At 46.4% G+C, this 13,273-nt stretch overlaps 1 protein-coding gene across 1 annotated transcript in view; it reads right to left on the bottom strand.

The window, feature by feature from the left end:
* Positions 1 to 11,393, bottom strand: part of FAM107A (family with sequence similarity 107, member A) — a 28,178-nt gene extending 16,785 nt beyond the window's left edge. The window contains exon 1 of the mRNA XM_006892281.1: positions 11,315 to 11,393. Within this exon, the coding sequence (XP_006892343.1) occupies positions 11,315 to 11,393 (79 nt within the window). The remainder of the gene's footprint in view (positions 1 to 11,314) is intronic.
* Positions 11,394 to 13,273: the final 1,880 nt, after the last annotated feature.

Genomic DNA, 13,273 nt, shown 5'->3' with positions numbered 1-13,273 from the left:
AGCTGCTCCCTGGCAGAGAGATGGGCAGTCTCCTTCTATTAGGATTTGCGCCCTAGGAAACCCAGTGGAGTGAAGGAGTTGCCATGCAACTCGATGGCAATGGGTTTGGCATATAGATGCATTTCAGAACCCATCTGTGGGCACATACACTAAAATGCAGAGAGAGGTCAGTTTTAGTTGAGTGGATCTCAAATGTCACTTCTAGATCTATTTGGATATGCAAATGACATAACCTTGCTTGCTCAAACTGAGGAGGACCTGAGGCAGTTGCTGCAAAAGGTCATGAACTATAGCCCTCAATATGGATTGAAATTCAAACAAAGATTCTCACCACTGGGCCAATTGGCAGCATCATGATAAATGGAGAAGAGATTGAGACTGTTAATAGCTTCAGCTTGCTTGGCTCCACAATCCACACTCTTGAAACCAGCAGCCAGGAAATTAAGAGACTAATTGCATTGGGGAAATCTGCTGTCAGAGAATCACTGCAGAGTGCTGAAGAGCAATGGTATCAGTCTAGAGACTAAGGTGCAACTGGTCCAGGCTATGGTCTTTTCAGTTACTTGCTGTGTGTCAGAAAGCTGGACAAGGACTAAGGATGATAGAAGAAGAATTGATGCCTTTGAGCTGTGGCGGTCATGAAGAGTATTGAATATACCATGGACTGCTAGGAGATCAAATAGGTTTGTCTTAAAGAGAGTGAAAATAGGCTGCTCCGTGGAGGTAAGGATTCTGAAGTTCTGTCTGACGTTACTTTGGAGATGGTGCCAGGAGAGACCAGTCCTTGGAGAAGGACATCAAGTTTGGAAGGGTAGAGGGATATAGCACAAGAGGGGAAGATCCTGGATGAGAAGGATTGACTCATTGACTGGGGTAATGTGGGTAGGTGTGTCAAGACAATGAAAGTGGCTCAAGATAGAGCAGGGTTCAGAGCTGTGACACATAACAGCAACAACAACAAAAACATGTTAAAAATGCAATTACTGGGCCATGCTCTTGAGTCGCTAATTTTATCAGAGCCTTTGAAGGCAGACCTAGGAACCTGGATTTGTAATACACCCCCCTGGAGATTAATTTATTTTCAAGAATTTGAGAACAGCTAGTCTGGTGGGAAGGAACCCTGGTGGTGTAGTGGGTTAAGCATTGAACAGATCGACAGTTGATTAGGATTCACCAGCCACCATGCACAAGAAAGATGTGGCAATCCGCGGCCATAAAGATTTCCAGCCTCGGAAACCCTTAGAGCAGCTCTACTCTGTCCTGTGTTGTTGTTGTTGGGTGCCGTCGAGTTGTTGGAACTGACCCACAGCTCATCGTCCAGTGGGTTTTCAGAGGCAGTAAATCACACGGGAGGAGAGCGCCCATCCTTCTCCCACAGAGCCGCTAGCAGATTCAAACCACATGCCTTTGAGATTGCGGCGCAGTTTCTTACCACAAGGCCATCAGAGCTCCCTACTGTGTGCTGTGGAGTCGCTATGAGTTGGAATTGACTCATAGTGGGTGGATTCTCACAGGCAAAAATGACAAGGGTGATTAATTTCCTAAAACACTGTGTATGTGTGTATGGGAATGATCATATAAAACACAATGTGAATGAAGGAATGTGTGAAACTCAGTATACATGAGTGAAAGACAATGTATAAGAATTTTGCATGTAAACTGATATAAAAAAATGACGGGCCTTTCTCCTTTGCCATTGCACTTCTGTAATGCTTGTGGCTTTAAGAAACCCAAACAAACCCACATATTATTTTGCTCTCAGGAAAAAGCAATAAAGAGGAAAAATATGAAAATAAAAAGAGAAAATCTTCTCCATCCAACAGTGGTTATGTTTCACAACTCGTCCAGTTATAGCCACTTGGAATGTCCGAAAACAGAGGTCCTCTTAGCAGGTGGCCCTTTTGGGAATTTACACCAGGTGCAGCCAGAGTATTCTTTGGAGGCAAGAATGATGAGACTTCTCCTCACAAACCTTGGGCATGTTGCTAGGAGATGTTATTCCTTGGAGAGCGTCATGACACTGGGAATGGTGGAGGGTCGGCAAAGGCGAGGAAGACCCTCAACCAGGTGGACTGACATGGTGACCGCCGCAGTGGGCTCTTGTGTGTCGGGAAGTGTGAGGATGGTGCAGAATAGGATAGGGTTCAGATCTTTTGTTCATAGGGTTGCTCCCTATGAGTTGCATTCGCCTTGATGACACCTAACAACAACAACACAATAACAACAGCCCTGAGTATCAGCATTGATGCCCTGCCCCACGGGGGACACCCGGGTCCCTAGAGCCTCAGGCCACTTTTCCCATGCCCCTTCCTGTCCCTTTGAAATCTGTTTCCTTGGAAACCATAGGGGCCAAAAGGAAGGTGAATCTGGGGAGGCAGTCACAGATGGGACCTGCGGGGTGGCCCAGACCTCTAGTGAGCCGTGGTAGCACAGCAGTTAAAGCATTTTCCTGCTAACGGAAAGATTGACAGTTCAAACCCTCTGGCTACTACAAGCCTTGATTTTTTTTTTTTTAAGGTGGTGGTGGTGGTCTGGGTCTATAATTTACATTAAAGAAACACCACCCAAACCAAACAACAATAATGACAGAAAACAAAAAAAAGGAGAAAACTGTACAGAATGTTTTTTCCTTTTATTTTTGGCCCCTTGACAGTCGCCTTGAGCAGCTTATCTGGGCCCACAAACATCAGACAAGAAGTTTCCATGGCAACTCAAAACTTCCTCCCTGGCCCAGTGTTCAGTTCAAACCTCCAAGGTCCCCTTTCAAGGCCTCACAGAGACTTCTGAGAAGCCGCCTGCAAAACAGCCCCAGGATCACCACTCCCCCAAGCCCCACGCTCTGCTGAAAGAACGCTGCGCAGGGGGAGAGGAGCTACACTGGCAGAGAAACCAACCTACCATGGGATTATGGAGAGATTATAAAAGGAATGAGAGTCGCCTTTACAACAGGATTGAACTGGGAAGAATTTACTCAGTGGAAGGATTTCAAGGGTGAAAACAGGCAAGCGTCAGGGGGGTGGCGAAGAACGAAGAGTCTTGTTTCAGAAATCTGGCTCTCACCCCAGCTGCAATTAGGAATGGTCGATTTGGCCTCTTAAAGCCACAGAAGGACCTTGTGGTGCCTGCCTGGACCCATTCAGTACATTTTAACCCTTTCATGACCCATGGGACACATATCGCCCACAAACATTTTCAGCCCTCTCTTAGATCTTGAGAAACTACCACCTGATGTAGCATGTGCTGCCACCAGATGGGCACCTGTATAACTGCAAGAATCGGAACTACCTCACCCCAACAATCCCAACACCAGAGTCTACCTGGCATACAGGTGTCCCACAGAACTGTATTAAAATTATCTTACCTAAATTATAAAAAAAATTTTCCTTTTGATTTCAGTATGCCTTCCACTACTGAAAATAAATGGTATTCAAAAAATAACAAAACAGAAAAGAATATATCCACGAACACATTAATTTCCTAATAGCTGGACAAGAGAGGGACCAGGGATCTAGGGAAGTAGAGGCATAGGTAGGGGTGCGTGTGTCAGTGTGTATGTGTGTGTGTGTGTGTGTGTGTGTATGTACATGTGTGCATGGGTACATAGAGGAATCTTGGCAAATCATAGTGTGTCATGCTGAGTGCATTTCCATGATTCCCGGGAGTAGGGTTGACAGGAGGGAGGAAATGAAAGAGCATGCCCAATTCTAATGTGAATTCCAGATAAACAATCAAAAACGTTGTAGGAGATACAGGCCTCATGCAATACTTGGTCCACATCAAACCCCAAGTTGAGCCCACTGTCACTGAGTCGATTGTGACTCATAGTGACCCTGTAGGATGGGGCACAAGTGCCCCAGAGGCCTCTCAAGGCTGCCAGTTCTCTTGGAAGCAGAGTATCTCTTCTCCGTCCAGTCGAACAGCTGGTAGGTTTGTATCACGGACCTTCTGGAGTGCAGCAGAGTGCTTTAACCATTGCACCACCAGGGCTCCAGTTTGGGATATTCTTACACGAAAACAAACTATTCATTGTTTATCTGAAATTTGTAATTAACTGAATGCCTAGTGTTTTATCTAGCAACCCAACCGTGAAGGGAGGGCACGCACGCACCCATGGGCTAGATTGTGTTGGTTTACTGACCTGCAGGGAACGACTTCACTTGTTTCTCACCACGTGTACTTTGCCTGCTGGAAGCTGATGCACACCTTGTTTACCTCTAGCCCTGGATGGAGGTGGTGGCTGCAGGAGCAATGCCATCACTGATGCTCGCAGGCACCCAAGAAAGTTCCTTCAGCCAGGAACCTGGCCTAAGCTGGTCAGAGGCAGGTAAAGAGCCTGGGCTCTTGAGAAGCTGCTGTACTAGGTGTAACCCTGTGTAGGTTACCAGGCATGGCTGAATACCGTCATCCCACAAAGAGTCCTTCCACACCTGTGGTTAAGAGCATGGGTTCTGGTGCCAATCCAAAGAAATGCCAATCCAAGTGAACTCTGGTGGCCTAGTGTCAAGAAGCTGCACTGCAATCCCAGAGGCGAGTGGTTCAAATCCACCAGATGCTCTGCTGCAGAAGGAGGGGGAATCTCCTCCTGTACCTGTCAGATCCAATTTGACACACAAAAAAAGTAATAAAAAAAAAAAAAGAAATGCCAATCCAGGCTCCATTCATCAATCTCCTTTGTCTAGCATGGGGCAGTAATAATAATAATATTGTTATAATAATTATAAATTAATAATAATGTTATAATAATTATAAATTAATAATAATAATAATAATATATTATTATTATTATTGTTATAATAGATATTCTTTTAAGGTATAAATGAGATACAGTATAAAAAGCCCTTCTTTTTCATATTTCTATTTACTATTCACTTATTTTCTTTTGTGAAATATCACTTCAAATCTTTTGCTACTCCCAACTATTTTTATATTGTTTTTATTTATGTTATGTTTTGAGAGTTGTTTACATATTCTGGATGCTGAATTTTTATCAGATATACATTTGTAAATATTTTTGTCTGTAAAAAAAAAGCCCTTCACATAGCACCGTGTGGTGACTATTGTGAAATGCCATTGAAGACTATTAAGTTTCATTCAAAGTTTTTTCATTCAAGTGATGAAAGTAGGATTGAAGACTGGCATCAGTACAATATCATCAATGTAAAATAAACACATGACCACACACACCCAGTGTCATAAGAAGCTGTGCTGCAATCTCGAGGGCATGTGGTTCTAATCCACCAGCTGCTCCGTCGGAGAAGGATGGGTAACCTCCTCCCGTGAGAGTAAATCACTCTGAAAATCCACTGGAGGGTCAACCGATGGGCCAGTTCCAACTCAACAGTACACAACGACACACACATAAACTGCATGGCAAAGAGTGGAAGGAGACATTCCAATGTTACCTGGGGCTACTTGTGCCTACTATCATAAGACTGCAAATGTCTATGTTGGGTGCTTATTACTTTAATAGTAAGAATGTATTTAAATAACTTGGGGTGATATTTTTTCCTAAAGTGTTTAGTGTTTGGAGCATGACTGGAGCAGATTGGGAATGATGTGGCTGGTATTTGGGGCTTGATTCTATAACCTATGTTTTGAGGACAGTAAAAGGAGGTGCTCACTCAGTCAACTGAGAGTGTCCATGACTCTCCACTCCTTAGTCTTAGTTCTTGTCCTCCTTGCAAGAGACAGCCAATGTAATTACTTCAGAAGCACATGGCTGTGGGTTTGAATTTTAGCTTCATCTCTGATAAACTGTAATTTCAAGCAAGTTATATTACCTCTCCACTTAGATTTTTCTTAGTCTTAAAATAGGCAGTCAATACTATTTACCTCCTCGTGAGGATAGATGTGTCTGTATGGTCCAGTCCATAATACAAAAAGAAAAAGAAGTTGTCATTGCTTTGATTCTGACCCATGGTGACCCCATGTGGGTCAGGGTAAAACTGCACTCATAGAGTGTTCTGTGGTGGTGTTGTGTACTCTGGAGCTAGAACTGACTCATAGGTGACCCTCCCGTGGGTTTTCAGAGGCAGTAAATCTCACAGGAGGAGGCTGCTCATCATTCTCCTGCAGAGCAGCTGTTGGATTTAAACCATGTGCCTCTGGGATTGCAGCACAGCTTCTTACCACCAGGCCACCAGGGCTCCTTGTTGTTGTTTTTGTTATGTGCCACTGAGTTGCCTATGACTCACAGTGACCCTATATACAACAGCTCTGAAGCCTGCCCTGTCCTGAGCCAGTCTCACTCACACTGACACACCTGCCTTCATTACTCCAGTTACTATGTCAACCCACTATATCTGGGGTCATCCTCTCCTGTGCTGCCCCTTCACCCTGCTGAGCATGATGTCATTCTATAAGGACTGGTCTCACCTGGCCACGTGCCTAAAGTATGTGAGATGGAGCTTTAAAATCCTAGCCTCTAAGGAAAAACTTGATTTCACCCTCTCTAAGACAGACTTGTTTGTTCTCTTGGCAGTCCATGGTATGTTCAAGACTCTTCTCCAGCACCACAGCTCAAAGGCATCGATTGTTCTTTTGTCATCCTCAGTCACTGTCCAGCTCTCTCATGCATAGCAAGTAATTGCAAAGATTATGGCCTGTATCAGGTGCAACTTAGTCTCTAGACTGACATCTTTGCTTCTCAGTACTTGAGAGACATTTCTGACAGCAGATTTTTCCAGTGCAATTTGTCTTTTGATTTGCCAAGAGTGTTGACTTTGCAAGCTGAAATTCTTAACAACTCTTCTCTTCTCCATCTATCATGGAGCTGACAATTGGCCCAGTGGTGAGAATTTTGGTCTTCTTGATGTTGAGCTTCAATCCATATTGAAGACTACAGTCCTTGACTTTCTACATAAGAGCTTCTTCAGGTCCTCAGTTTTACCAAGCAAAGGTGGGTCATCTGCACCTGTCATTGACAAGTCTTGTCTTCCTCCAATCCTGATGTCACATTCCTCCTATAAAGCCCAGCCTCTTGAATGATCTGTTCTGCATATGGAGATAGGATGCATCCCTGACACACTCCCTTCCTGATTTTGAACCACACAGTGTTTTCTTGCTCTGAGGACTGCTTCCTGGTTCAAGTATAGGTTTTGCATGAACACAGTTAGGTGTGCTGGGATTCCTATTCTCCTCAAGGTTAGCCACAACTTGTTGTGATCCACACAGTCAAATGCTTTTGCATAGTCAATGCAACACAGATAGACATTCCTCTGGTACCTTTGCTTCCGGCCAAGATCAATCTAACATTGGCAATAATGTCTCTATCTGTGATCTTCTGGAAGCAGAAAGCCTTTCTTCCAAGGAACCCTGGGGGGTGGTCTTGAACCACCAACCTTTCAGTTAGACTAGGGCCTCCGAGTGCACACCCTCACTGCTGCTGAGTAGTTTCTGACGCATCTCTTCCTCTCTCTTTTATTGCTGTTGAGTTGGAACTGACTCAGAGCTGATTATCCAGTGGGTTTCCGAGACGTGAACAGCATGGGAAGAGATTGCTCTTCTTACTCTCTTGGAGTCTCTTGTGAATTTGAAGCACCAGAGAGGTGTGACCAGGGCTCCCTGGTGCCGACTATGCTGTCCATCGGATCTGACTCATAGCTGACCCTCCAGCCATTTTCAGAGGCACTGAATCACATGGGGGAGGGGGAGACTGTCCGTCTTTGTCCTCTGGATCAGCTGGTGGATTAGAATTGAACTTCAACCTTTATTCCACTTCTTAGACTAAATCATAAAGGAAGGAGAATGTCCTTCTTTCTCCCTTGGAGAGTTTGTGGATTCTGACTACTGGAGCTGCAGTCTTTTTTGGTTAGCACCACAGCACCCTACAGAATATGCCACAATCCTCATTGCAGTTGAGTTGTAACAGACTCATAGCTGGCCCTCATTGGCTTCCCAATGCTATGAATCGCATGGGAGGAGATTGCCCGTCTTTCTCCCTCAGAGCCACAGTGAATGAAAACTGCCAGGAAGATGAGGTCTTGGAGTTATCAGTACAACTCCCGAGGGATTACATCACCAGTGCTTCCTGTTTAATAACAGTGGCCAGTGAGTATTGACTGAATGAATAAATGAATGATGAAGGCTGATGAGATGACAGGTATATAGCATTTAGTAGAGAGAAAAGCAATAGCAAGTGAGCCATGATAATTTGTCATTTCTATGATTGATTCAGTGATTGGGGTAATGGGAGTAGGTGTGTCAGAGACAGGTTGGCACAGGATAGAGCTCTTGTGCATAGGGTCTCTATGAGTCGCAAACGACTCAAAAGCACATAACAACAACAACGTGACTATCTTTAGAGGCAAAAATGATGAGGTATCGTCTCACATACTTTAGGCAAGTTGCTAGGTGGTGCTATTCCTTGGAGAAGAAAATGATGCTGGGAAGGGTGGAGGCTCGGTGAGGGAGAAGAAGATGCTCAACCAGGTGGACTGACACAGTGACTGCTGCAATGGGCTTTTGTGTGTCAGGAAGTGTGAGGATGGCGCAGGATAGGACAGGGTTTACATCTTTTGTTCATTGGTCGTTTTGAGTTGTACTTGACTCAACGGCACCTAACAACAACAACAACCAATAACAAACATGATTATCTTTGAGCATGCAGGTTTGATACAGATGGATTTAAGTTTGGACATCTTTTCTGTAATTTACTGAGTTAAAGGGAACTCTGGGGACGAAGTCTGTGGCGAGCTGCACCGCTAACCCACAGGCTGTAAATGTCTGGCACTCTCCTTCCAAAACCTCACAGCCATCGAAAAACCCACTCAATCCACCAGCAGCTCCCGGAAGAAGATGGCAGTTCCCTCCCTTTGTGATTTATAGCTCCAGACACCCAACAGGAGGCTGCTGTGGGTTGGAACCAACTTGAGAGGAGTGAGTGACTGAAGAAGGAAAAAGTCCACTAGCAAGACCTTGCCTAAGCTATTTCAGCTCTCTGAGCCTCAGTTTCCTCCTCTGTTAAAGGGGGGTGACAATTAGCAGTGGCCTGGCAGGGTGGGGAGGACTTAGTCAGCCCAAGCACAGAGTAGTCCTTGTAAAGCACACTCCTAAATGCTCCCTCAAGGAATCACCCTGTGAGAGGCCTTGGTTTCCTTCCTGGCTTAGACCTGCGTGGGTTCAGTTACTGAAGGAGCCCGTGGAGAACCCTCAGGGGTTCTGAGCTGGTTCTTTCCAGTCGATCTCCTGCTGAGAATTTGCATCTCATCTGCGACAGACATACTCCATCACAACCTATAGTTTAACACGATTCCCAGGTGGTTTTTAGGTATAAAGTATTTTCTAAATGCTTAGAAACTCTGAAGGTTCTCTTTAGAGAGAGGCTCCAGATAGTGAACCCAAAGTTTTCAGAATTGGGGCAGCTCCTTGGAAGTTTTGTGAAGAAGCAGGGACTGGCTGGTGACATTCAGATGGAGCACTTTTGTTGGGATGTTACTGGAGCTGGGATTCAGAATCAGCTTCATCTGATTATGCAGCCTGTTTGTTCCCTTCTCTCTGCCCAGTTCAGATTTAAGACCCTTCCTCAGGAAGGCGCCACTGATTCTGAAGTCTTGGCCAGGTCTTTCACACTTAGAGAATTCTTGTTTTTAGGTTTCCAGCCAGCAGCTTGGCGCCTTAGGGTCAGTCCAAGAAAGAAAAGGCAACAGGGGGGTTAGGGGGCAGCCCAGAGGGTGGTATGGTAGCCAAGGTTCCAGGTGTACTTGATTTTCTAGGATGCAGGCCCTGGGGATACTATGGCTGGGCCACCAGGCTGACGAGCTTCTTGCCCAGGGCAGAGGGCACTGGCCTGTGAGCCCAGGCGTCCTGGCTCTGCCTAACTGCATTATTTACAATGCCAGGGACACTGGTACCAAGCTGATTTCACCTCTCCAAAAGTTTGCATCCTAGTGCAAAAATCTAGAAGGAAATAAAATGCCCCAAACTCTCACCACAGGGCATTTGTCTTTCTAGTTCTGTTTTCAGAATTATTTTTCAGATAGGCTCTACATTACTTTTTTTTTCATTTTCCTAAATGAAAAGATTCTCTCCTCTCTTTCTCTGCTCCCCCTTCCTCCTTCCTTCTCTCTCCCCCTCTCCATCCCTGCCCCCCCTTTCCAGTACAAAGAATGGTGTATGTTCACTACGAAGAGGCAAACACGCAAAACCCCTTCGTCCAATCTCGACTTAAAAAAAAAAAGGAAATTATCACAATGTGATTGCTTCCAAATCTTTTCTAAACACTATCACTCATTCCTTGCCATCAAGTCAGAACCAACTCATAGCTGATTTTCCAACGTGTTTTCAGAGTCAGTAAATTACACAGGAGGAGACTGCCCATTTTTCTTCTGCAGAGCAGCAGGTGGATTTGAACTGCATACCTTTGGGTTGACAGTGCAACTCCTTACTCACTAGGAGCTCCCACTTATAGCTCATCCATATAGAAAATGTTTTTCACTTGCTGGTAACTTGCTCCCCAATTTTTCCAGTTTGGCACCTCTTGGAAATCTTTCACAAGAGCTATTCGTGTCTTGTACTTCAAGCTCCGCGCTGCGTTCTAATCGGTATCGTGCTCATTTTCCTCTGTCCTGCTCTCAAACTCCCAGCCTACAAATGCCTTTCGCTCTTGTCATACTTAAGAGACTCACCAGGAGGCGGAATCCACAGAGCTTTTTAATTTAAAAAAAAAAACAAAACACTCCTTTACTCTCTCTCCATGTGTGTGCGCATTCACACATACGTAAAGGTCCAAAAACCTGAAACCCAGTGCCAGTCCAAAAGGAACCAACTCATAGCCGACCCTCCAGTGGGCTTTCAGAGACACACGGTCATGGAGCAGAAGGTGAATTTGAACTGCCTGCCTTTGGCTTGACAGTGCACCACCTTATCCACTAGGCCACCACAGCTCCCTTACATAAGGGTTGTTGTGTACGTGGAGCCAGACCCATAACTGACCCTCCAGCAGGTTTTCAGAGGCAGCACATCACATGGGAGGAAACTGCCCAGCCTTCTCCCGCGGAGTGGCGAGCTGGTGGATGTGGATTGGAACCACGTACCTTTGTGTTGGTAGCCTAATTTCTTACCACTAAGCCACCAGAGCTCCCTGATACAAAGGTAGACAACCTAGAAAGGAAATGTAGGCTGGAAAAAGAGGACAGAAGAAAGGAACAAGAAAGGAAAAGAAACTAAGAGGGGCCCGAGAGGAGAAGGCACTAAAAAGATGCAAAGAGGGGCGGAACGTAAAATAGAAGAGAGGAGCAAGAAGTGTGCGGCAGGCAGGCCAGGAGCTGCGCCCCCCAAGCTGCGAAGGCGGGCCGGGCCCCACCGCCCCACTTACCCGACCTGAGCAGCACCGCCCGGTAGAGCCCGGTGGGCTCCGTGGGCCCCCGGCCCCGCTCGCTCAGCCTCTGCGCCATGCGTCCCGCGCGCGCTGCACAGCCAGCACCCGAGGAGCAGCGCGCCTGAACCTTGTAGCCTGAGCTCCAGCGCCTTCACGGCCCAAATCCCGCCGCGGATCCTGTTACCAAGGCCGGAGGGGCGGGCGCCAAGTCCGCGGGAGCCGGAGGAGGGAGGAGATAGGGGCAAGGGCAGGTATCCCCGCCCAGGAGGAGGGCATGACTTAGCCAAGTGTCTGATAAGAGAACTAACCCCGCGGTGCCGAGACAAGACTAAGACCCTCGTGTCCTGATGCGTCACCTCAGTGTCCCACCTCTTCTCCATTTCTCAGGGCCCTGATCTCTCCTCAAAGCAGGGGTGGGGTTCTGTGCCACACATGTTGTCACACCCCAGCACCATCGCGGCTTACTAGCTGTGGGCCCAGTGATTTAGTTAGCTAATTTTGCAGAGATGGATTGACGCAGTGACTACAAGGGGCTCAGCATGGCTGAATGGCGGACCTGGTGCCAGAGAGGGTAAAGTTCAGAGCCATTGTTCACAGGGTCGCTGTGACCTAACCACCACCACCACCACCACCTCCTTGCTAAATCCCAGTTTCCTCACGTGTAAAATGAGAATAACCCCTGCAGAGTTGTGCCAGAGCCCCTAGAGAATTGTGTGGCTACCCAAAGACCGACCAAGCGTGTCCAGCAGTTCAAATCCACCACCTAGCTACTCCTCAGGGACAAAGCTGGACAGTCTCATCAAGTTACAATTTATAGCCTTGGACACTTGGGTGAAAGGTCTCAGTGAGTCAGAACTGACTCAATGAAAGTGAGTTTGAGTACTTATCAATCACTAAGGATTCTGCTGAGGGAAGTATTTAGGGGTGGAAGCCTGTGGTAGCTCCAACACAGACTCTCTTTTTGGGTTGAGTTTCTTCAACAGCCAGTGTAAGAGCCTTCAAGTAAGAGCCTGAAGGCAGGAGGCACAAGTCCCAAGACTCAAGACTCCGAGCATCTACTTTGGGCCTGGCACGACTACATTCCTCATGAAACAAATGCTAATGCTTATTCTACACTTCTTGTCATATTTCCATTAATCTTCAGAGTCCTAAGAAGTAGAGTCTAAATTAGCACTACAAAAAGTTCTGAGAGGTTAAGACACTCGTCTGAGGCCACACAGTGTGGACAGTACATGGTCTGACCTCAGGCACTCTAGACTCACTTTGTTGTAGTTTTTGCTCCTCTGTTTACAGCAGTCTTGAAGGGGCAGCTATTGTCTCCAGTTAAGAATTTGTAACCGAGGCCATAGAGGTTGAGAGAGTTGGGGAGTCTTCTGATACTCATATACCTATTTGGAAGAGGTAAGACTCAGTCCAATTTTCCTCCCACAAGTGATCGGACCCTCAGAGAGCTGTCCAGGATCTTGCGTGGCTTCAGTCTAAGGTAGTGCCTCATGGGTCAGTGAACATAGTTGTTGTTAGTTGCTACTGAGTTAAATATGACTCATAGTGACTCTATGAACAACAGAGCTGACCCCTGGTCTACCTTGTGCCATCCTCACTGTCTCTGAGACGCTTGAGCCCATTGCTGCAGTCAGTCATTGTGTCAATCTGTCCCGTTGAAGATCTTTCTTTCTCTGGCCCTCCACCTTTCCAAACATGAGGTCCCTCTCCAAGGACAAGCCCCTTTTGCCTCAGTGTCCTCTCCAGCTTCAGTGCCTCCTTGACTATCAACCATTGGCCATTGGCCATTCATTGCACAGGCCCAGCTTCTGCTCCAGATCAGAGATCTCTGTCCTCTGATCCTCCAACATCACTCAGGATCATGAGGACCCAGCTGCCACTTCGATCATCAGTGGCCTTAATGATTGGCTGGACTGATCACATCTCTCTCCAACATCCAGACATCATGAGTGC

This window comes from Elephantulus edwardii, unplaced genomic scaffold, assembly GCF_000299155.1.
Source record: "Elephantulus edwardii isolate Elephantulus edwardi_28Jun2011 unplaced genomic scaffold, EleEdw1.0 scaffold00113, whole genome shotgun sequence".
Lineage (NCBI taxonomy): Eukaryota > Metazoa > Chordata > Mammalia > Macroscelidea > Macroscelididae > Elephantulus > Elephantulus edwardii.
Note: the sequence above shows the minus strand (reverse complement) of the source record. Positions and strands in the feature narration are given on the sequence as shown.